Below are 25,941 nucleotides of genomic sequence, written 5' to 3' on the forward strand. Positions count from 1 at the left end.
TTTTTTAGGAGGTGCGCCTGACCCACTCCTCTCACGCTGCTGCCTCTCCCTCCTATATTTATCGTGGATGCTCCGCCATCTTTTCATCACATCATCCACTGCAACAAAATAGAGTAAAATAATTTATTACACCATTATGCACAGTGGTCGCACAAGGTGTAATTGACTACACAGATTGTAGTGTAGCCTAGGAAGCTGTATTTGTTTAAAATATTTATTATTAATGTTAAAAAAAAGAAAAAAAAAAAAAAAAGAATGTAAGGCCACAAGGACAGAGTCCGCTACTCTCTATCCCAGTATGTATTTTTTCTCTTGTACACAACGTTAGGGACATCTGTAAGAACCCTGTATTTAACCCGTTTCTCATGTACAGCACCATGGACTTAATGGTGTTATATAAATTAATATATGAAATACTTAATTTTAGGATAAATACTTCAAAAAGGAGTTGGGTACTGCTGTTTCACATTAAAAACAATTTACAAACATGAGTGTACTTACTTATTTGGCTCTGTGCCTCACGTGGCTGCTGGTCATAATGTGGGAATCGAGACCCACATATACTCCTCCATGCTGCCTCTTTTTGGGCCTTGTTGGCATAGTTGGGATCTCTCTGGTCCCAAATTACTGGCCTTTCTTTCACCAAAATAATTAACATGTCCACATTGATGTTAGGCTACGTTCACATTTGCGGCTAGCGCCGCAGCGGCGCCGCATGCATCATGCGCCCCTATATTTAACATGGGGGCGCATGGACATGCGGTGCACTTGCTTCTTGCGCCGCATGCGTCCCTGCGGCGCCGGGGCGCAGAGGACGCAGCAAGTTGCATTTTTGCTGCGTCCAAAATCAATGGAAAAAAGGACGCATGCGGCGCAAAAAGCAGCGTTGTGCATGTGTTCACATTTGCGCTGTGCGTTGCGGCGGCGACGCTGCGGCGCACACCGCAAATGTGAACGTAGCCTTAGCCATGCTGATTCTCACTCCGTGGAGGCGTGCAGACTTCCGGGTTCACTGTCTGGCTTTTTCAGCTAATTAGGATGTCTCAGGTTCCTGATTGAAGCCTTGGGACATTTCCTGGCACCTGCCAGAGTGTATCGTATTTCTCGCAAGTCACACGCATGGTCCGTATGCATTCCGTATTTTGCGCGCCCCCATAGACTTGCATTGGCGTATTTTTTGCGCAATACGCTGACAAAGGATTCAACCAAGGGTTTCAAATAGAAATCAATCAGTTTAGAGATTGGATCACATAGACTATTAACCCCAGAAACAATGGGCCTACCTGGGGGTGTGACCAGATCCTTATATATTTTTGGTAGAAGGTATATGCTAGCTACCGTAGGATCCTCATTCCATAAACCGTCTCTCTGGATGTCAGAACACCACCGGACACAGCCTCCTGAAGTAAATTGAAAAGTTCACTCCCAAATTTCGACAGGGGATTGAATGTTAGTTTTTTTTACAACACACAGAATTTCTCAACTGTCTCATTTCTTTTTCATAGGCCAATTTGGACCACAAAACCACGTTGCCACCCTTGTCGGATGGTTTAATAATTACCTCCTTCAGGTTTTTTAATTCTTTCAAAGCTTGTCTTTCATCATGTTTAAGGTTGTCCCTCTTATTATTATTATTCATTTTTATAGCGCCATTTATTCCATGGCGCTTTACATGTGAAATACGGGGCAAATATAGACAAATACATTAGACATGAGCAAAAAAAAACAAGGCACACAGGTACATAAGGAGGGAGGACCCTGCCCGCGAGGGCTCACAGTCTGCAGGGGATGGGTGATGATACACTAGGAGAGGGCAGAGCTGGTTGTGCGGCGGTTCAGTAGGTTCAGGATCACTGCAGGCTGTAGGCTTGTTGGAAGAGGTGAGTCTTCAGGTTCTTAATGGTTTCTGGAATGGCTTCAATTTCTTTCATGACCAACTGGACAAATAAATCAATGGCAGGTACAGTGTTGATCTGAGGAAATTTTTTTCATTTGGGAAGGAGGTATCTGCCTCATTGGCCAACTCTTCTAAAATCTGGAGTACTTCCGCTTCTGTTTCTATGGGGGGTAAAACCACAGAGGATTGTTGGCAATATAATCTCCTAAAAAACACCTTACGTGCAAACAGTTGCAGGTCTTTCAAAATAGAAAAATGATCAGGGGCAGAAGATGGAAAAAAGGTAAGACCCTTACTCAACACTGCCACCTGGGCTTCAGATAGCACTATGCCTGAAAGATTAATTACCCTCATCATATTTCTTTGTGGTTCTTCATCCCCCTCATCCAAGTTGGCATTCAGTCTCTTCCTAGTGTTATATCTCCGAGATCGATCTTCCTTCCGCCTCTGATTGAACCGCATGTAATTCTGTTCACCCATACTAGTAGAGGACATGGAAGTGCCTGCACTGGATGTACTAACCACTTCAGATGTAGGTCCTCCTTTGTCCAGAATACCAGTGTGACCCCACCTATATACTTTGTTCTCGTTTTTATCAGGAAGATCTCGTTGGAATTTTTTATTTTTATTGGCAGAGATATCCTTCTCCCACTCATCACAAAAAGTATCAACATCTTTTTTAAAAATATCGAACTCTTCCTGTGTACATTCCTTCTGAAGCTTCTTGTAGATCTCATCAATCTGTAATCCTAAATCATTAATAGATTTTCCATTAATGTCTACTAAAATGGACATAAAAGTCATAGAGCATGTATGGCAGGCTGCCTCCCAACGGGTTCTCAAGGCAACATCATTAACAGGAAAGGAAGGAAAAATCTGTACCCGCAGACCTCTTGGAATCAGATTCTTAGATATATAGCTCTCAAGAAATATTTTATTCCACCATATACGAGTGCGGCGATTCAATACATTTTTAAAGGTTTTCTTCAATGCAATCTTTTGAACCGGTTCCTGTGCTTGTGGATTACCCTCACTGAAGACATTCTGGGCATATACCGTTCTAGAAGCATTTCAACTTCTGAAATCCATCCTGAACCCGGATACAATAATGACCTATAGTCAATAAACAGAAACACCTAAATATATCCTACATATCAGACCATGAAGGAAATAGTAAGAAACACCAAAAAACTACCTTCACACACATGTACATGGCACATTCTCACTTGATGTATTGTATTATGGAATAATTACTATAGCCACTATATTTTTGGAGTTTTTTCCTGGGTATCCCACTGTTTGCCTGTGCTGTGGTTTTATACCCGTTACTGTTTACTGTTTTTATCATTAATAAAGTATATATGTATTTTACTGGCCTTGTGTGAAGGTAGTTTTTTGGTGTTTCTTACAATTTCCTTCATGGTCTGATATGTAGGATATATTTAGGTGTTTCCGTACACGTACGTCAACAGACGTGAAGGGTTAAAAATCGTTGCCAATATTCAATGGTGTGGTTTTAATAATTCAAGAAATTATAGTGTAGTTGGACTTCTTTTTGTCTTGTTCTACAGTGTCCAAGGTCCTCAGCCAAGTTTGCTGGGTCCTACAGGGATTCTAGTGGTACATCTAAGGAATATCATGGTGGAATTTGGTACTATACGAGAAGGCATTGAGCAAGGAGGGCAGGCACCGTGTGAGGGGGGGCAGGCGCTGTGTGTGAGGGGGAACGGGTGCTGTGTGTGTGGGGGGCAGGCGCCGCGTGTGAGGGGTGGGCAGGCGCCGCGTGTGAGGGGGGGGCAGGCGCCGCATGAGGGGGGGCAGGCGCCGCGTGTGAGGGGGGGGGCAGGCGCCGCGTGTGAGGGGGGGGGCAGGCGCCGCGTGTGAGGGGGGCAGGCGCCGCGTGTGAAGAGGGGGGCAGGCGCCGCGTGTGAAGAGGGGGGCAGGCGCCGCGTGTGAAGAGGGGGGCCAGGTGCTGCGTGTGAGGGGGGGAGCAGGCGCCGCGCGTGAGGGGGGGCAGGCGCCGCGTGTGAAGAGGGGTGTGAAGAGGGGGGCAGGCGCCGCGTGTGAGGGGGGCCAGGTGCTGCGTGTGAGGGGGGGAGCAGGCGCCGCGCGTGAGGGGGGGCAGGCGCCGCGTGTGAAGAGGGGGGCAGGCGCCGCGTGTGAGGGGGGGGGGCAGGCGCCGCGTGTGAGGGGGGGGGGCAGGCGCCGCGTGTGAAGAGGGGGGCAGGCGCCGCGTGTGAAGAGGGCCAGGTGCTGCGTGTGAGGGGGGGAGCAGGTGCCGCGTGTGAGGGGGGCCAGGTGCCGCGTGTGAGGTGGGGCCAGGTGCCGCGTGTGGGGGGGGGGGGGGGGAAAGGCACCAGCAAATATTATCAACGACATCCCCAACAATGCAATTCAACGCTCACAAGCCTCGTTTTCAAGTCCAAGAGATGACTATAAGGCTAAGTGCACACGTAAGAAAAGAGGTGCAGAATTTTCTGCACAAAATCCGCAGCTCCTGGTAGAATCCGCAGCCACGGATTTGTCGCAGTTTTGTATGCGGATTTTGTGCGTTTTTATGCAGAATTGGTGCGGATTTTGCACTGCAGATTTTTATCATGGAGGGGTGCAGAAACGCTGCAGAACTGCACAGAAGAAGTGACATGCACTTCTTTGAAATCCACAGCAAGTCCGCACTGATTTTTTTTTTTACATTTACATTGGACTGTAAATCACAGTGCGGTTCTGCACGGGAAAAAACGCTGCGGATCGGCACTTCAATCCGCATCGCGTGCACACAGCCTAAAGCAGAATTTCCGGCTAATGCCTGCGCCTTCCATAGAGTCTCCTCCTATGGCGCCATAGGCTACCGCATTACTGCTCTGCTGACACTGCAGGTGACTGACAGCTCTGTCCCCGTGTGGTAATTGGGGCTGTCAGTAGTGGGCCCTGTAACCTCCGCTGCAATGTCTGCACCACCAAGGCAACATACAGGAATGCCAGCAGCGCCACCTCCCAGACCGCAACCCCCCGCAGCGCCCCCGTCCGGCCGCAATGCAAATATCATCACCAGCATCAAGTTCAGCGCCAGCAGCGGAAGAGCAGCGAGACCGAAACTAACTACAGAAGCCAAGCGACGGTCACATGACTGCTTACGTCACACTGTCCTAAAGAACACTAGGAACTTGTCGCAGCCAGCACGCCAACACTCGTGTATGCGCGCATGGAGATGACGTCAACAATTTGCGTCGGGGTCATGGAAGCCGAGCCGACCAATAGGAGCCCGATTTCCTTGCCTACGGCGTCACCCCTCCACGGCCGGCCAATGAGCTGCGTATTACTGGCCGCGGAAGAGCGTCGCCATTGGTCAGGAGCGGCTGTCATTCATCGTCTGAGCCAGCCCAGGTGAGTGAGCGGACCGGCGCCGTGTCTGCACTGCCCGACCATACTGCTAGTGTAGAGTGTGAGGACAGACGGGGTAGACGTGGTGACCCGCCATTACCGGGCACAGGCCACCTCTGCTGCCTGCCTGCTGCACACGGGCTCTGCCGTACACAGGGCGCTCCCAGCTGTGCCTGCCCACAAGTCGCAGAGCCCGGCTCTAGCCCGCGGTGTGGGGGTAATGATGCGCCCACCACTGGTTACTGGGGAGTGTGCTATGCCAGGCTGGCACTGGGGAGGCATGGCCGCGAGGTGTGCCGGGCAGCAGGAGCGCAGGTAGATGCCACCCTGGTGTGTGCGGGGCCGGCCCTGTTCGGGTGCGTTCACACTATGCCTTCTGCCAGTTTCTGAGTGAATCTGCCAAAAAATGGAGGCAGAAGAAGCAGCCGCAAAATGATGCTACAGCCGCGCAGTTTTGATATAAACTGTCAACATATCGGCTTCAAAATGTGACTACATTGTCTTCATGAAACCCCCCCAGAAAACCCCAGTGAAATGACAGCTCAAAATACTGAAAAGCACAACCCGCGAGCAGAAAAGAGGCAGACGGAGCGCATCGCGGGTATCCACAAAGCTGCAGAGAGCGGAGCGCTGTGCCGTGCCTTCTGCACCCACCCGAAGGGGTTCTTTTACATATCGAACACTTATTTCCAGCCATAATTCTGTGTTAAAGGGCAATACCACAAAAACAGCTAGGCTTGCAGTCCTATAGAAGATAATGGAGCAGAGGCCACTGATGCGCCCCTTGCAGGACAGGACTGCGGAGCTCGTTCTTGGGACCACCTGTAATCAGCAAACTAGCCCATGGGTACAGGATAACCTTTTACTTTTAAATAACCCTTTAATTACATTTTTACATTGTGCACAAACAAAACGATTTGCGTTTCGTAAGTGTTGTTTCTTCAGAGTTTTATCTTGAATTAAAAAAACAAAAAGCTGAAGGTTTCTCCTGTCAAAAAGGCCCACACATGGATGGCAGCTGAGTGCCACTGACCCATCTAGACTTGCACTGGCGAGTTTGGTCCAACACTTGGATCAGTATCAGACAAGTGACTGATTTCTGCCGACCACTCTGTCCAAGGAAATAATCGGACTCGTGAAATACACCATAGACTATCACAGGTACAAGTGCGATCCGTGAAAACCACTGACGGCACTCGTACAGGAAAATCTGCAATTCCCCAAGGCAACCAGCCATCGCACAGGAGTACTCATATCTCGGACATTTACGGCAGTCACAGGATATGATGTAGATCATGGTGGGAAATTAATATTCCTGAGAGGCCACATAAGAGACGGTGACTTGTGGAGGGCTAAACTTACCAGCCAAACTTAATTCTGCTCATAATTTTCTATGATATTTTTATCACTTAGTATTGAGCAGAATTAAGTCTGTGATTAGCTTTTACTGCTAATATCTGTTACAATAGGGTTTATTGTAGCGTGGGTTCTTACCTGTAGCAACTAATGAAATCCATATAATTCCTGTTTTATTATAAGGTTTATATAAAGTAATAAATCATACTGCTTCTGTTATTCAGTCCCAACTCAGTATGATGCCCCACAAGTAGTATAATGTCCCCACAGCATGATGCCTATACAGCCCCCCAAACAGTATTATGGACCCAAAGCCCCCCCGTTACACAACCATGCACAATGTACTGAACCCCACACACAGTTTGATGAATCTCAGCCCCCGGCACAGTATAATGGCCTCTACAACCAACTAACAAGAAAAAAGATCAAACTGCTCACCTAACCCTGCTCGCTCCTGTTCACTGCTGTGATGGGTGCAGTATGTGGATTGAGGCTCCACACAGCAGGCACAATGTAGTGACGTGACCAGGCCCGCTGTGCTGAGATACCCAGTCGTACAGGCTGAATGGTGGAGCAGGGATCTATCGGCTCCATGTTTCATCATGTATTAACCAGCATCCTCTGGATGCTGATACCGGTGAAATCAAGGCCATGCGAGGGGATGCTGCGTGGTTTCTGTTTTCAGCCATTTGGCTGTCCCGGTCAAAGTGCTGGATGGGAACAGCCAAGGGACCGAATGTGGTCACGGGCCACACTTTACGCACCTCTGACATAAATAGGAGCAGATACATGTAATACGAAAATAGGGAAAGCGCTTGTGTAAATCGCGGATCTTGTCTCAATACCACATAGTGCACTGCTCACCTGGGGAGGTTGTACGTAGCGGCACAACACTGGAGAGGGCGTGTGTGTCCAATAGAGCCAGCTGCGGCTACGACCTCTGGAATCAACATTTGAGAATAAAAAAACTTGTGGATATTCTGGGTGCTGATGGATGTCCAAAGTGAGGTAGATATTACGCGTTTCAGATTTGATCAAACTCCTTCCTCGGATATCCCCTCTGACCTTCGAAAGGGCCAGTGATGATGTTACAATTAGCATCACACATGATAAGCAACAATAAGGGAATTTAACAGCAATTAGTTAATGTAAAACATACCTACAAAATTAAAAATCAAATATCACAAAGATCCCAGCCATCTGAAATTAATAATACTTGAAGAAATACCAGAGAATATTCCAAACCGATTTCAAATTAATAAACAGGTAATCCTTTTGGATATTCAAACTTGCAACTTTGCCACCTGAAAGACTGAATGGGAGTATCGGAAATACAAGACATAATTGATTCCACTTCCCTAGTGTGAAGTCCAATAAACTCTTTTCGTGATTTTTTAAAAAATATTTATTTACTTATTTTGTTGTTTTTTTTTCTTTCTTTTTTTTCATTTTATTTGTATTTCTATATATGTTAATATCACTTATATGAGGAGTTACATTTTGGCAATTACTGTTAGTAATTTTTTAGATGTTTAAATTGACTAATTGCTGTTAAATTAATTTATTGTTGCTTATCATGTGTGATGTGTGAATATCCCCCAAGTTTTTTCTGATTCTCAACGGGGCAGATCAATGGCTTACATTTTATTTGAAAACAGGGCCATGTCTCATGCTCTCTGCAGTTTTTAAGTTACCAATATAAGTAAAAGGATAGTTGCACATGTGCAGCTGCCTCTTCATTCTCAGCCATGGAAACGTATCGGGCATTTATCGCATATCCTGTAGTTCTGTTTTAGTTCAGGATGGGAGTACTCCTTTAAAGGGAATCTGTCAGCAGGTTTTTGCTATGTAATCTGAAGAGGCTGAGACACAGAGTTGAACTTTGTGTCATTTATTACCTTGTGTGGTGTGTATAGTGTAGGTTTTATCACCTTTTGATTATCATTACCAGGCTACATCAGTCTGACCACGCCCCACATCGTCCCACAATAAGGCGCTCACTGTCTATGCACTATGTACATACAGAGCCTGGTGTGGGCAGGGCTAGCTTTCTCAGTCCTGCTGCATTCTGCATCTAAAAGCTCTGATTGTGTGGGAACGGCTGCACCCAGTAATCTAAGTGATACATCGTTGGATTCTGTTTTTCTTTGCCTTTATCAGGTAGCAAAAACATGCTGATTGATTCCCTTTAAGAAATAAATTATTTGAAAAAGTTGAGCTAACCAGTGGAAAAATGCATCACTCACCTTGTACATCCATGGAACCACTGCAGCCTTGTAATGGATGGTAGCATATACCAAGAGAACCACTAAGCAGTCGCATGGATTTTCTGCATGTCTTTACTCCTGGAACATAAACAAAAGGCCATTTCTTTTACCGTGGGCAGTATGCAGGAGGTAGTATGTTGGGCTCTCAACTTTCTGAGAAAGCGTGGAACTCCAAGACTAAAGAGATTTATTATTGTTCGTGTCATTTCCAGGCTACGTAGCACTAAGCATTACATGGAAGCACCAGCAATGACAGTGCTTCTGTTTGACATGGTGATCTCGTAATTGCCAGTTGTCTACATGCATAGCAGAGCTGCTACTTCCACACTCGGGTCTCCTGGATTCCCCAGTTTCACCGACACCCTATCACCCCCCCCCCCCCAAAAAAAAAAGGTATAATTTAAAGGAACCTGTCATGTCCAGAAATTATATTTAGTTGCAAATTTGCAGATATAGGCTTAATCTGCAAGTAAATGGTATTTAAATCATACTTGCCTTTCTTACTGGAGCAGTAGCTACAGGTAGAAAATTATTTCATATTCTCACTGCGCTTGCTCGCTTCCAGTCTACTTAGTTTTCGACCTGTAGCCGCTGTCCTAGTATTTTACCCCCACATCTATAGGTAAATAGTGTTTCTTCACATGACAAGTTCCCTTTAAAAACAAAAAAACTATATATTCAGCATCTTCGTGAGTGTATTTACCCTAAGAATCAATATTAATCAATCATTTCGTCAACAGTATAAAAAATAAAAGAAATGAAAAGGAAAAAAACTAAAATTTGTGGTGTTGTTCATGCTAGTCTTGATGAGAGGACTTGTTGGGAGTCAGACCATTCATTAAAAGGTGCACACACTTTGATGAATCGGGTCTATGTATACCCTCAAACAGGATAGAAAAATAATACAATTTCCCTTGGTTTGCTCACGACCTTTTACAGATACTTCAGTGAGGGAAAAAAAACATATGACTGCTAAATTGTGGAGAGGAAAGTTTGGGGGAAATAATTGAGGACTTTTCGAGGCCCAATGGTTGAAGCCAAATTCAAACAGACCATGCTTGGATCACAATATCCACCTCCAGGGCTGTCTGTTCTGTCCTGAGCTATCACTACAGTTCTAGCTATCTTCCTCTCTGAAGAGACAATTTGCATAATTAGCATATTACCCCGAGGAGCCTTGCGGTTTTAAGTCGCCTCATCTCGGCATGCTTAGCATGTCGATCTCTGCAAGGAGAAACAATACTTCTTGGATAATGGTCTGACGCCTCTCACACAGTCAAACCAGATCTCCGCTTTGCACTGACGAGGGGCAGTACCCCAAAACACAGTATCTGCAAATTGAGATTCTGGTTTGGCTATTATCCTAAGTCATGTGACAAGGCTCTTTAAGGGGTCAACATTGACTTGTAGGATTGCTACTTCCAATAGGTGGCACTATAGTTCTAGCTCTCTTCCTCTTTGAAGAGGCAGTTTGCATAATTAGCATCTTCTTGTGCACAGATGAGACATTTAGCTCTGGTTAGGCTGGTAGGGCCAGGCATTGTAATCAGATCATGGTCCTTGTTTCTCAGATGTGTGAATTCAGCCTAAGGTGTTAGTCTTTCCAGCCTTTGTTGTAAGGGTGTAAGTTGTTATGCTAAGTGGCTTCATAACTTGGCGCACCTTTACACTGTCCAGTCTATGTCTAGACTTACAGCAAAACCAAAGAAATGAACTGGAACATAAGTTGGTTTATATGCAATGTGTAGGAGCATGTGCACACTGTGGCCATTTCACAGAGAACATCTCAAGAAAAAAATGAACAATTACCTTGTAGTAAGTAAATAATAAATGTAAATAACAGGGTGCTTAACCAAAACTGTTGTGATAAAAAAAGCGTAAAAGCCATCCCACCGTGAAGAGGGGTACCCAAATCGGAATGGACCTATCTCTAGTATTAAAATCTCACCTTGTGTCAGTCGACCTAAGTATAGATAAGGGCAGAGCAAGACCCAGGCACAACTTTTCAGACACATGCCCATGAGAAGCTATATATAGTGGCATGTAAAAGTTTGTGCACCCCTGGTGAAAATTACTGTTATTGTGAACAGTTGAGTTGAAGTTGAAATAATATCTAAAAGGGATAATGTTAAAGATGACACATCTCCTTTTGTATTTTATGGGGGGAAAAGTCATTTTTTAGATTTTATAAATTACAAAAGGAAAAAGGGCCAATGCAAAAGTTTTGGAACCGTTGGAGATTTATGTCCTCAGATAACATTGACCAAGTTTTCAGACCTTATTTAGCCTGTTAGGGTTATGGCTTGTTCACTATCATCTTTAGGAAAGGCCAGGTGATGCAGATTTCCAAGCTTTTAAAAACCCAGCCTCCGGTAGCCTTGTGCCAAAAACAGCAGCCATTGATTCTTCTAAGCAGCAGCCTAGCACTCTGAAAATGAAAACGGTGGAGGCCCACAAAGCAGGAGAAGGCTATAAGAAGGTAGCAAAGCACGTTTAAGTTCCCCTTTCCTCAGTTCGAAAGGTACCATATTTTTTTTGACTATAAGACGCACTATTTCCCCCCATATTTGGGTGGAAAATGAGGATGCGTCTTGCCGTCTTATAGTCGGAATGTACTTACCAGTAGTGTTGTGGCAGCAGTAGTTGGGCAATTCTGCGGGTCCCAGACCAGGAAGAGGGGGTGTTCGGTTTTCTGACGCTGCAAGATCCTCCACAGTTTCATTGCTGCAATGCTGTAGCCTTTGGTGCCGAGATCTCAACCTGTGCATGCGCTGCCTGCGGCAGCCACAGCATTGCTTCAATGGATGTGCGAGGGCTCCAGGCTTTCAGAAAATGTCGACGGAGGTTCTCGGTGGTATAGGGGCTCCGAATACTGCGGCACCAGTCTGGCATGGAAGTCATATCATCTGTATGACGGACCCCCATTTGACGCATTTGTGTTCCTTCTGAAAATTTGGGTTGTGTCTTATGGTCCGATGCTTCTTATAGTCCAAAAAATACGGTAATTAAGAAATGGCAGTTAACAGGAACAGTGGAGGTCAAGATAAGGTCTGGAAGACCAAGCAAAATTTTAGTGAGAGCTGCTTGTAGGATTGCTATAGAGGCAAACCAGAACCCCTGCTTGACTGCAGAATAACTTCAGAAATATTTACCAGACTCTGGAGTTGTGCAGTGTTCTACTGTTTACAGACACCTGCACAAATATTGCCTTCATGGAAAAGTCATCAGAAGAAAACCTCTCCTGCATCCTCATCATAAAATTCAGCATCAGACGTATGCAAAAGAACATCTAAACAAGCCTGATGCATTTTTTAACCCCTTAATGACAGCCAATACGTCTTTTAACTGACCTGAGATATAAGAGAATAGCCTCCCCATACAGGTGACAATCCAGCAGCTGTCGGCTGTCCACTATAGCTCACAACTTGCTGCATCAGCCACAATCACTGTTTGCCCCATCCAAATCTGTTTAACCCCTTAGATGCTGCTGTCAATAGTGACTACATCATTATAAATGGTTAACAGAGTGTGAGGGCTTCCTCTTTATCCAAATTGGTGCCCTCAGATCATGATTTTATGGTCCTGATATTTGCCATGGCAATTCATGACCAAATAGTGGCCTTAGAGTCTGACTGCTATAGCAATCTGTTCACAAGTTAGAGACATTTAGGTGGTAAAAATATACATTTTCATTTCTGTCATGCCACTTTGCACTAATTCCTGTAAAGCACCTGAAGGGTTAATAAACTACCTGACTGCACTTTTCAATATGTCAGGGGGTACTGTTTTTAAAATTGTATCATGTTTGGGGGTTTCCCAAAAAATGAGACCCCTAAAGTCACTTCAAACATGGATAAGTCCCTAAAAAAATAAATTTTGTAAATTTCCTTGAAAAAAATGAAAAATTGCTGCTACATTTTTAAACCTCCTAAAATGCAAACAAAGTAAAATAACATTTTACAAATGGTCCTGATGTAAAGCCGACATGTGGGAAATGTTTTTTGTTAATGGTTTGCTGTGGTATGACCATCTGGATTAAAGGGATAATCATTCAAATTTAGAAAATTGCTAATTTCTTAACATTTTTCTCAAATTTTTTATATTTTTTATAAATAAACACAAAACATATTGACCTAAGTTTACCATTATCATAAAGTATAATGTGTCATGAAAAAACAATCTCAAAAGGGTTGCAGAGTTATTACCACATAAAGTGACACTGGTCAGATTTCAAAAATTTGGCTCCGTCACTAAGGGGTTAAATAAGTGCTGTGGATTGATGAGGTCAAACTAGAACTCTGGCCACAATGATCAAAGGTATGTGTGGAGAAAAAAGGGCACAGAATTTAAGGAAAATAACATCTCACCAACCACTAAGCATGGGGTGGATCAATCATGCTTTGGGGAGATGTTACAGCTAATGGCACGAGGAAGATTTCTCGGGTAGAGGGAAAAATTGGTTCAGTGAAATTTCAACAAATTCTTGATGGAAACATAACATCATTTGTAAAAAAAAAAAAGCTAAAGTTGAAAAGAGGATGGCTTCTACAAATGGATAATGATCCTAAACACATGGTAAAATCCACAGTAGACTACCTCAAAAGGTGCAAGCTGAAGTTTTTAACAATGACCCTCACAGTCCCCTGATCTGAAAAATCATTGAAAATCTGTGGTTCGACCTACAAATAGCATCAATGTAAGACGACCCAGGAATCTCATAGAACTGTAAGGATTTTCCAAGGAAAAATGGATGAAAATCCCTCAAACAAGAATTGAAAGACTCTTGTCTGGCTAAAAAAAGCGTTTACAAGATGGGATACTTTCAAAAGTGAGTTTTACTAGGTACTAACAATGCCTTTTTTGCATCAACCCATTTTCATTTTTGTAATTTGAAAAAAAAATAAACTAGTATATATATCCTAAAATACAAAAGAAATGTGTCATTTTTAATTTTAGGCCTTTTTAGAGATCATTTCAACTTCAACTTGCTTAAAGGGAACCTGTCACCCCCAAAATCGACAATGAGGTAAGCCCACCAGCATCAGGGGCTTATCTACAGCATTCTGTAGATAAGCCCCCGTTATATCCTGAAAGATAAGAAAAAGAGGTTAGATTATACTCACCTGGGGGCGGTCACGCTGTAGTGGGTGTCGCGGTCCGGTCCGGGGCCTCCCATATTCTTACGATGACGTCCTCTTCTTGTCTTCACGCTGCGGCTCCGGTGCAGGCGTACTTTGCCCTGTTGAGGGCAGAGCAAAGTACTGCAGTGCGCAGGCTTCGGGAAAGGTCAGAGAGGCCCAGCACCTGCGCGCTGCGGTATTTTGCTCTGCCCTCAACAGGACAAAGTACGCCTGCGCCGGAGCCGCAGCGTGAAGACAAGAAGAGGACGTCATCGTAAGAAGATGGGAGGCCCCGGACAGGGCCGCGACGCCCATCAAACTGGACCGCAGCGGGACCGCCCCTGGGTGAGTATAATCTAACCTCTTTTTCTCATCTTTCAGGATACATCGGGGGCTTATCTAAAGCATTACAGAATGCTGTAGATAAGCCCCTGATGCTGGTGGGCTTAGCTCATTGCCGTTTTTGGGGGGTGACAGGGTCCCTTTAACTGTTTACAATAACAGTAGATGAAATGCACATCCCAGAAAGGGGGGGATATGCCTCTTTGCACAAACTACAAGAAGCTACAGCAAAACCAAAGAAATAAGCCAGAACATAGGTTGGTGTACGTGCAATGTGTAGGAGCACGTTCACACTGTGGCCATTTCACAGACAAATCCAAGAAAGTATTTTTAAACTATTTAGCATATTTTCTCAATCAAGTTTAGTGCGAACATTTTAGAACAAATTTTAGTGCACTGTTTTGGATCCAAGAAGTATTGTTTCTCTTTGCGTAGAGTGACATGTTAAGCATGATGATATGAGAGACTTTTAAAGCTGCAATACTCCTCTGGGAAATATGCAAAGTGTCTCTTCAGAGAGGAAGAGGACTAGAACTCTAGTGCCACCTATTGGAAGTAGCAATCCTAACAGTCAATGTTGACCCTTTAACGAGTCTTGTCACATGAATTAGGATAATAGCCAAACCAAAATCTCAATTTGCAGACACTGTGTTTCGGGGTACTTGCCCCTCATCAGTGCAAAGTTTGAGATCTGATTTGGCTGTGTGAGAAGCGTCTGACCGGGATCCAAGAAGTATCATTTCTCCTTGCAGAGACTTTGCACTGATGAGGGGCAGTATCCCGAAACACAGTGTGCGCAAATTGAGATTCTGGTTTGGCTTTTATCCTAAATCATGTGACAAGGCTCGTTAAAGGGTCGACATTGACTGTTAGGATTGCTACTTCCAATAGGTGGTACTAGAGTTCTAGTCCTCTTCCTCTCTGAAGAGACAAAGTGCACTGTTTCGTAATTGTCACTCCTCCATTCAGCAAAGCCTTGTCATACAAGAAACAATATGTGTCTAAAACACCTACTGTAAATACAAATGTAGAGCAAGGTACAACTTGTTCAAGGGTTCTGGTGTTTCCAGCTAAATGTATCCCCTCCCAAATCTTTCTGCCACATAACACATGTTCGATAGGCTGGAGATCAAGGACATTTACTTGCTAAGTCATCTTGGACTTTAGTAATGTTTTCCAAACTATTTTTGAAGAATTTATGTAATGTGGTTTGCTTCAAAAAATGGTGGCTGCCAGTGGGAGAAACTATGGCCATGAAGGGTATGCAACTATAAGGTAACATTTTCATAAATCCCTGGATCAAAAGATTCCCAGTAGAAAAATACCCAGACTCTTCTTACCTAGCCTTTGGTGACTTGCGTTCCTCCTATAAGTGCCTGGTGGTGAATTCACCCCAGGTAAGTGATGCACATGTAAATCTGAACAGGCTGCTTTTATTGTCCCATGGCTCTCTTCTCATGTTCACATGCCATTATAGGTGCTCAGGAGTAAGCAGAGGTCATATTGGGTCAAAAAGACTCGATATCCATATATTAATCAGGGCTGATTTATCATGCTAAGAACAAGGAGACCATCAATGGTTAGTGCTGAAACCCTGCACAGGTGGCTGGTGAGAGTTGTATGAGATGGTTCTATATTGTGACACAGGTACTGACTGGGGCTGAAATTCAGCCCTGGTATTTCAAATCACACAGGCCCATGTTGTCTTCGTCCCCATGAACCAGATGGGATATGTTACTAATATTACCCTGGATGGAGGAAAGCAAGATTTACTACAAGTCCAATATTTCTAATGATATCCGCGGCCTGGTGGGGTAAGTGACTGAGTCAGCGACTTTGTGCTCTGTCACAACTCTTAACAGTATGTGTATCTTGAGAACACCGATTCTGTTAACAAGGTAGCAGACAAGGCGGCCCATGACCAGACAGGCCCTTCTAGCCCTTCTGACATTATCACCTTCCACATCGAGATCTCTGCAATAGTATTGATGAGCCCTATAGCATTCTGCCCCTGGTTTATTACCCACATATTTTTCCTACAACGTGAACTTTTTACCAATCCAAAGAATAGATGATGAGTATTTGCCGTAAAAAGCTAAGCGCTGCACTCAGCAGTATCACTGAGAATGAATGGAGCGATGGCCAAGCATGCACACCTCTGCTCTATTCTAACGAAGATAAAAGTGCCCCATTCTGGGGATGGGTGGGGTCCCAGCTGAAATTTGTAAGTTACTGCCTATAAATTAACTATTAGGCTATGTGCACACGTTGCAGATTATTTGCGTTTTTTTAGCATTTTTGCGCTATAAAAATGCTATAAAACCGCAAATAATCTGCATACATTAAGCATCCTATCATTTTTAATGAAATCCGCAATTTCTGTGCACATGATTTGCGGAAAAATAATGGACATGCTCATTAATTTTGCGTTTTTTTCGCGGTTTTCCCACTGTCTAATGCATTGGGAAATGTCCGGGAGAAACCGCATCAAAAACGCGTCAAAACCGCGCTAAAAAACGCATGCGGTTTTCATGCGGAAATCCGGCAGAAATGTCTGGATTTTCACAGGAATTTTCTGCATGAATTCCTGAACGTGTGTAGGGGGCCTTAGTTATTTTCACAGCACAACCAAAGTGCTTGTTGCCTTTCAGATAATGTTCACAGTTTGTTAAAAAAATTTTAAACAGTGCGCTGTACTTGTCTTCCCTATGCAAGTATCTGCCGTTGCCCCTGGTGTCTGGTATTGGCTGTGGCACATACATCACGTCAGCGGTGCAGCAGCCAATCGGTGAGCTCAAAGGTTCTGCCGGCAAAGCCACTGAGCTCTCTGATTGGCTTCTGTGCGGTCACCGTGACGTCAACGACGCAGCCAATTTCAGACCTCAGCAGCAGAAACTGGCCGGTGGACCCAGGGAAAATGAATACAGCGCAGTACGTTACTTTTTACCAAATTGCAGCTGGACCTGAACCTTCTATGAAAGGGGATAACCCATTTAAGTCCTGTAGTTGTAATATGCTATATGTGTCAGTGTAAGACTAACAGGAACTAATAGATGCACACAGAAGGCGGACCCTGGGACCTTCATTAGTCCACGCCAAAATCAAAACACTGGGGCACCATTGGATTTACAGATGGAGCCGCCTCCTTCTGGCTAACTGCTTAGATACCTCAGTTGCTAGTCACTACATCATCTGATGGGTAAACGCCTGACTTTGGCTGGTGCAGCATGTTGTCTACTGCCAGATGCAATTTCTCGCTTGGAATGTAATCATACACAATGCCCATACAAGATAAATTGAGGCTATGTTTCTGGCCACACCTGTATCTGTTATGGTTTAAGGGTGTCTCCTCTCTGAGCACTGTGTCCATGTGCTGTATTGTGTACATAGGGCATATAGACAACATTATATAGACATATAGATATTGTCATTTTTGTGTTCAAACCTGAACACTGTCATCTGGTTACTGTTGGACAGCAATGCCTATTTCATGATTTGGTGATTTTTTTGGGGGGGGACGCTGATGGAGGTAGAGCTAGTATGTGGCATTATGTCCTATGTTCTGTATAGCGGGTCAGCATGGAGTATTACCTGTAATCAGCCCACATGATTTGGAGGTATGCAGCAGTTTGCTGTACTCTTTTGTCAGTAACTCTTCTGTTTACCTGTAGAATCATGTGGCCAATAGCAAACAGCTTAAAAACTGTGATGATTCGCACTAACATGGCATGTCAGATACTTTTATCGAAAAACTAATAAAAATGTAGGATGTGTACCCTCTGCAAGTGCTCTGCAGTAAAACGGCACAGCTAAATCCTCAGAGATAGTACAGTTGCGTCCCGCATTTACCTGTTTACATCGCAATGGGTGAAATTCTGCTGCAGATTCTTTGCATCACGTGGATGAGATTTCTTATATGGGTTGTTCTCATCTTTCCGAATAGGAGTGCACCGCTCGCCAGGCCTCCCAAATTCACGGGGCACTTATGATTGACTGACTATGTGGACCAACATTGTCACACTGCCGGCCGGATCTGTGCTTTGTCCAAGTTGCAAGCACACAGCCTTACCTCTGCAGCAGTAGCACGGGAGCTGGCAGATCCAGCAAGCATCAGATCAGTGATTACAAGCTCTATAGCAATGAGCTTTGAAGCACTGTGTTCTTTGCTTATAAGATCAGCCACCTCTCATATTCTGCAGAGGTAGTTGGTAAGGCTGGAGACACAATAGCAATTTGAAAATCGGTCTGATTTTGTTCCTGCAAAATCGGACGAGTGTGATGCGAGTGTCATGTGTTTTTCATGCAAGTACAATCCGATTTTTCACACCTAGCATCCAATTTAAATCCGAGTGCAGCGCGATTGCTATTCCATTGCAATACGATTTTAACATGAGCTTTTACATAGAGCAATTCTCTGTCTTTCACACATAGTTTTCAAAGGAAATACTCTTCGAAGTACAGTACAGACCAAAAGTTAGGACACACCTTCTCATTAAAAGATTTTTCTGTATTTTCATGATTATGAAAATTGTACATTCACACTGAACTAGGGCAGACAGGGTGATCGTAGATCTGCCTAGGGGTCTCCACTCCCCACTTCCCTAGTGTTTGGGCTCCCTCTCCCCGTTGTTGTGCACTTGTCCTTCACCCAGCATGACAGAATGACACAGACTCCTTTAATAAATCTTAATTAAACCATACTAACAGCATCACCCATTCTAGTGAAGTCAGTGTCCCCTCAAGAGAATTAAAATAACTAATAATAATATTCCTCACCTGCTCGCTGAGAAGTTAATAATCCATTTGTTCCTCGACGGGTCTAGCTCTGCTACCTTTAGATGGCAGGTTGCATGATGCGACCATACAATCTGTCATCCAGAAGAGACAATGAGCATCGTCTGCTACTGCTTCTCAATGTCTCGCGGTGAACTTCTATAACTTTTCTGACGTCACTGGGAGTGTGAGAAAGTTTTTACGCTCGCGGTGCCGTCAGGAAGGTCCTGGGAGTTCACAGCCAATGAACTCACTCCATATAACTGACATCAGCGCTAGCACCGTGGGAAAATTTCTAACGGCTTTAGCACTGATGTCAGTTCACCGTGTGACACTGAGCAGAGATAGCAGATGCTGCTCATTGTCTCTGCAGGAAGACAGGCTTTATGGTCGCATCATGCTGCCTGCCATCTAGATGTAGCAGAGCTAGACCCGTCGTGGGACAAATGAATTATTATCTTCTCAGCAGACAGGTGAGGAATATTGCTGTTCGTTATTTTAATTCTCTTGTAGGGGACAATTGCTTCACTGCAATGGATGTCGCTGTAAGTATGTTTTAATTAAGATTTATTAAAGGAGTCTGTGTCATTCTTTCAATTAAAGGACTTTATTGTGGGTGTAAACCTCAGGGCTTGATGTCACCTGACAATACAAAGGTGACATCAACCCCACAATTATTACCACACTTGCCACCGCATCACGGCAAGCTGCAAGACGTTCCGCAGCAAATACACATCGTGTGCACATAGCCTTACAGCAAAAACCTGATGTGTGAAAGTAGCCCAAGGAGAGAGAATGCATGATTTCTGTCCAAAAACTGGATCCGGTGGCCGGATTCGGCAATTTCTTCTTGTGTTTCATATGTTTCTGGCCTTTTCAGTCCCTGTTCAGTTTTCTGCCGGACTGAAAAAACGTTCCTCTGGACGTTTTCTCCGTCTGCCGGAAAAAAAAATGTGGGACGGATCCGGCAAAAAAAACGGATGAAACGTTGGGACATCAGGCACAATCCGGCGCTAATGCAACTCTATGGGAAAAAAACGCATCCGGGGAAAAAAAAACAAAACTGTTTTTTTTGAAAATTCGCCAGATTGTGCCTGATGCAAAAAACCTGATGTGTGAAAGTAGCTTAAGGAAAAAGCTATTGGTGCAATTCCGTAATGTCGGCTGAATGCCTTGTTATAGTGCCGAATACACAACGTGCACAAGGAGTCATACTATAGCCATGTGAATTAGGGCGTAGCGCATACATAGACAGGATAAAGGGATGGCTTACCACAATCTTTTTCATATTGGTGCTTACATTCATAGAAATATAGAGTATATTTGGCCTTAGTCAAATTTCCATGTCTCGTTAGCTTTACGAGGCCTAATATCAGACGGACATTCTCCTTCAGAGATATCTGCATTTTCCTGTCTCTTCTTGTTCATACAGAATTATTAATACTAGAAAACCACCCATGTTTTTCTTCTTTTCACCTTTACAGGTCATGGCTCATATTTCAGTCTTTTCTCTCTTCGTGCTGGATTAAATCCAGCTGCCAGAAGCTTAATATGACAAAAACTGAAATCCAATTTTACCACCCTTCACTCTGTCACTAACCTTTCATTTCCCCTCTTCTCAGCACTGACAACACATGCATCACCACTGCCTCAGTTGCCAAAAAGTCCAGCCTTTACTACAGGCCACAAACTTTTCTCACGCTTGTTTGTCAGCTAAAATGTGAAGCTCTTCAAGGTTTCACGTTATAAATGTATCTCCGTGTCAGCTGATCTCTGGAAGCCGCTGTGCGGTATATTAAAGGGAGAAAAGCCTTCAGACTCCCTAATAAATAACTTCCTATCTGCAGATAATTATATTACCCACGGCGGTGACAGTGACTGTGCTGGGTGCTATAGAGCGTACCTCGCTGTATTCCTAGATTGGGGATGGTGCCATGTTCTGTACTGATACCTGGAGGAGGATTATTGGCCGTGCCCAGCATTGGTGCATGGATTAGACGGTAGCTAATTTATACGATTTTTCACTTGGCATCATTACATGCCTTGTTTGCATATTTCTTGTCACTTCCTTTTATTACAATATGTTGACATCAGCGTTGGAGGCTCCGTCACAGACTTTGGCAAAACTGCTTGCCAAAAAAGCGCATCATTCTTTTCCATGCAATTCCAGACACCTAATCCAGGGCTGGCCCGTTAGCAAAAATGAAAGTTACAAATGATTGTAGATTACGTAATTGGTTTCATGGACTGAACAATCATAATCCACTTTGTATTTTTGCTGGCACGTGTAAAAGAATGAATGTAGATGTCTGACTGGCGCAGGTAATTTCACAGAAAGTGTTTTCATGAGGAAGCAAAAAACAGCCAGGAATAAAGCATTAGAAGCAGGGCTGTGGAGTCTGTAATCCAAACCTCCAACTCCTCAATTTCCCTGACTCCGACCCCACAGCACTGGTCACTACTGAGCATGTACATAAAGTGCAGCACAGATTCATCTCACCTCCGACTCCACAGTACTGGTCACTACTGAGCATGTATATAAAGTGCAGCACCGGTTCATCTCACCTCCGACCCCACAGCACTGGTCACTGCTGAGCATGTACATAAAGTGCAGCACAGATTCATCTCACCTCCGACCCCACAGCGCTGGTCACTGCTGAGCATGTACATAAAGTGCAGCGCCAGATCATCTCACCTCCGACTCCACAGCACTGGTCACTGCTGAGCATGTACATAAAGCGCAGCACGGATTCATCTCACCTCCGACTCCACAGCACTGATCACTAGTGAGCATGTACATAAAGCGCAGCACAGATTCATCTCACCTCCGACTCCACAGCACTGATCACTAGTGAGCATGTACATAAAGTGCAGCACAGATTCATCTCCACAGCACTGGTCACTACTGAGCATGTACATAAACTGCAGGACAGATTCATCTCGCCTCCGACCCCACAGCACTGGTCACTACTGAGCATGTATATAACGTGCAGCACAGATTCATCTCACCTCTGACCCCACAGCACTGGTCACTGCTGAGCATGTACATAAAGTGCAGCACAGATTCATCTCCACAGCACTGATCACTACTGAGCATGTACATAAAGTGCAGCACAGATTCATCTCGCCTCCGACCCCACAGCACTGGTCACTACTGAGCGTGTACATAAAGTGCAGCACAGATTCATCTCACCTCCGACCCCACAGCACTGGTCACTACTGAGCGTGTACATAAAGTGCAGCACAGATTCATCTCGCCTCCGACTCTACAGCACTGGTCACTGCTGAGCATGTACATAAAGTGCAGCACAGATTCATCTCCACAGCACTGATCACTACTGAGCATGTACATAAAGTGCAGCACAGATTCATCTCCACAGCACTGGTCACTACTGAGCATGTACATAAACTGCAGGACAGATTCATCTCGCCTCCGACCCCACAGCACTGGTCACTACTGAGCATGTATATAACGTGCAGCACAGATTCATCTCACCTCTGACCCCACAGCACTGGTCACTGCTGAGCATGTACATAAAGTGCAGCACAGATTCATCTCCACAGCACTGATCACTACTGAGCATGTATATAACGTGCAGCACAGATTCATCTCGCCTCCGACCCCACAGCACTGGTCACTACTGAGCGTGTACATAAAGTGCAGCACAGATTCATCTCACCTCCGACCCCACAGCACTGGTCACTACTGAGCGTGTACATAAAGTGCAGCACAGATTCATCTCGCCTCCGACTCTACAGCACTGGTCACTGCTGAGCATGTACATAAAGTGCAGCACAGATTCATCTCCACAGCACTGATCACTACTGAGCATGTACATAAAGTGCAGCACAGATTCATCTCCACTAAAAGCCCAGATCCTTAGATCAGGAACAGAACAGACATTTATAGGACATTTCATAAGTTTCCCAAATTACTATGACAACATTTACAGCACATCCTGCACTGAATTAGTGAACCCAATGTATTATATATTTTAGGAGTCTGAGTCGGTCCATTTTATGCCAACTCCGACTCCACAGCCTTGATTGGAAGTGAGCAAAAAGTTTACAAGGACCTTGGTCTTGCGGACACGTCGATAGTCACTTGACACCAGAATAGAGACCTCATAACTACTGCCATATTCCACTGTGGAATTTGTATGTCATGTTGCAATGATAGCGCCACATCAGGCCCACTAATCAGAATAGGGGATGCCACAGATGGTAGGGAGTTCACAGGGCTCAGGTGCAGTATCCATGGACTACTAACATGGCCACAGGACCAGGGGCATGCAAATCTTTTTGCTCAACTCTAATTAAAGTGTTTTTTAAAACCTTTCTGCTGAAGCTTTAGGCTATGTGAACATTTGGTTGATTTTTCTGTGCTTTCCACAGCGGACATGCTACATTTGTGCAGCAGCACCGTCCAATTTATGCTGAAGATGATTATGTCCGATGAGCTCTCATCCACTGTGATGGTACTAGTATACAGAGCACAGAATGGAAAATCAGCTGTATAATTACCCAGTGCTAACATATTATGCTTTGCTTATATAGCGCCATCATATTCCGCAGCGCTTTACAGACATCATCATCACTGTCCCATTGGGGCTCACAATCTAAATTCCCATCAGTATGTTTTTGGAGTGTGGGAGGAAACCGGAGGAAACCCACGTAAACTCCTTGCAGATGTCATCCTTTGTGGATTTGAACCCAGGACTCCAGCGCGGCAAGGCTGCAGTGCTAACCACTGAGCCACCATGCTGCCCATACATACCTTTTGTAGTCATTTTTTTAGATTATATTGAAAAAGTTACTTGAGTTTTATGTTTTGTCGCAGTTTATTGAAACTACAGTTGTTATTTGCTTGTTTTCTTTCAACTTTGGTTTTTTTTTAATTTCTTATCAAACATTATCCGCTTTTTTTTTTCATTTTAGGTGTTACAGGTTGCAGCAAAATCCTATTTTTCATCCTATGGATCACTGAATAAGAAAGAGATGGTTTTACCTCGTCTCACAGGAGCGCTGCGCTCCTTTTCAAATGTCACCAGACAAGATGATTACAGGGGAGACTCGACAGACCTGATGGTAAAATGTTTTATCCAGGACGCAAAGTGCTAAACATTCAGAATGACTCATGATAGTGGTACACGACAATGTTTTACCAATGTCCTCACAAACTGTAGTTTGTAAATATGAAAAATCCCTAAGCGCGGTTATTGTTAAAGTGTGTTTGATCCAATTATTGGCAGAACTTGTGGTGTGATCTGTGAGAGCTGTATTCTATGCATGTTGTCTATTAGACAGCTGTGTATACCTTTGTCTAAAATCGCAGCCTAAGCACTGAATTTCAGTAGCATGTACATATCAAAATTTAAATCTATAGACCAGAGATCCCCTCTAAATCTGTATTTTTGTAAGAGTTGTTCCATAAAAACTCCTTTTTTATATGTATGACCTGTGAATCAAACAAAGTACGTAGAGTAAGTTGGGTAAGGATCAAACCTAAGTGACACTTAGGTCAGGTTCACCCAATTATGTTTCATGGACGTCCGGACTGGATCTCTTGACTCGAACTTGATAGCCTCATGAATGTCTATGAGTCTGTGGACCCTGGCTCAGAAGACTGGCTGCCAGATTGTGCATCCCTCCTCATACTGGGACCATCAGACACCAATGTGTGAATTCACCCTACAGTCGCTTGCAAACGTATTTAATCCCCCCCACCCCTCCTTTGCTTTTTACCTATTTTGTTACATTACAACCTGTGTTTATAGTTTTTTGTAGTTTGATTTGCGTGTGATGCATCAGCACTAAATGGGATAATATGAAAATTGTAATTTGCATATGTATGCACCCTTATTGCTATGAAGCCCCCCCCCCCCCCCAAATTTCTGGTTTGAGCAGTTATCTTCATAAAGCATATGCTTAGTGAAAGGAAGTATACCTGTATGCAATCTAAGGTCTGTAAGTATATAACCACCTTTTCTAAAAGGCCACAGAAGCGGCATCACCATTAACCCCTCAACACCCAATGATGGACATGGCACGTAATGAGTGGGTGTCGGTTCCCGCAGCATGACGTGTTATGCCCATCATGACTTTGAACTGTCATTGCGTGTAAACACGCAGTGAAAGTTCATAGCCGACAGCTATCAGTGACAGCTGAACAGCACGGGAAGAGGTGAGGGGACCCATGCCATCGGTCTCCACACTCAGATCGCTGTAATAGGTCAGTCAATCTGACTAACCGATCACAGCATCAGAGCAGGAGCTCGGCGCTGCTAGTGGCTGAGGTCCTGCACTAACAGTCAGGAGCGGTGCCAGCTCAGAGCATGATCTAAGAAGCTTTCTGTACAGGTATATTGCATTGTAATGCATTATATCTGCAATCAAAATAAAAAAAAAAGTCAAAGGCCCTTTTGAAGGACTATGTAAAAAAGTAAAAAAAAAAGAAAATTGTATATATTTAAAAAAAAATACGCTTTAATAAAAAATATTTCACTAACACACATTTTTATGTAAAGAAATAAACAAAAAAGTAAACATTTTGTATTGCCCTGTCCGAACGACCAAATCTATAAAAGTGTCACACTAGTTAACCCCTTGAGTGAACACCATAAAAAAAATAAGTGGCAAACTATGCTTTTTCATCATACTGCTGGAAAAAAAGTGGAATAATACGTTATCAACAAGACGAATGTAAATAAAAATGGTATAGATGAAAACAAGATGCCATACATCTCCATCAGTGGAAAAATTAAAAAGTTCGCTCTCAGAATACAGCGATTGCAAAATAATAATT

The 25,941-nt window shown here is 44.0% G+C and overlaps 1 protein-coding gene across 3 annotated transcripts in view; it reads left to right on the forward strand.

Annotated features, from left to right (window-relative positions):
* Nucleotides 1-5,145: 5,145 nt before the first annotated feature.
* ASCC3 (activating signal cointegrator 1 complex subunit 3) overlaps nt 5,146-25,941 on the forward strand; it is an 824,578-nt gene continuing 803,782 nt past the window's right edge. Inside the window, exons 1-2 of one of the 3 annotated variants that reach the window (XM_077289661.1) lie at nt 5,146-5,281; nt 24,075-24,224. In XM_077289661.1, the coding sequence (XP_077145776.1) occupies nt 24,135-24,224 (90 nt within the window). In that variant the 5' untranslated portion in view covers nt 5,146-5,281; nt 24,075-24,134. Of the gene's footprint in view, nt 5,282-17,209; nt 17,295-24,074; nt 24,225-25,941 lie in introns of those variants that run through there. The other 2 variants (XM_077289659.1, XM_077289660.1) reach the window with 2 other exon arrangements.

The sequence above is a fragment of the Ranitomeya variabilis genome, chromosome 2, assembly GCF_051348905.1.
Source record: "Ranitomeya variabilis isolate aRanVar5 chromosome 2, aRanVar5.hap1, whole genome shotgun sequence".
NCBI lineage: Eukaryota > Metazoa > Chordata > Amphibia > Anura > Dendrobatidae > Ranitomeya > Ranitomeya variabilis.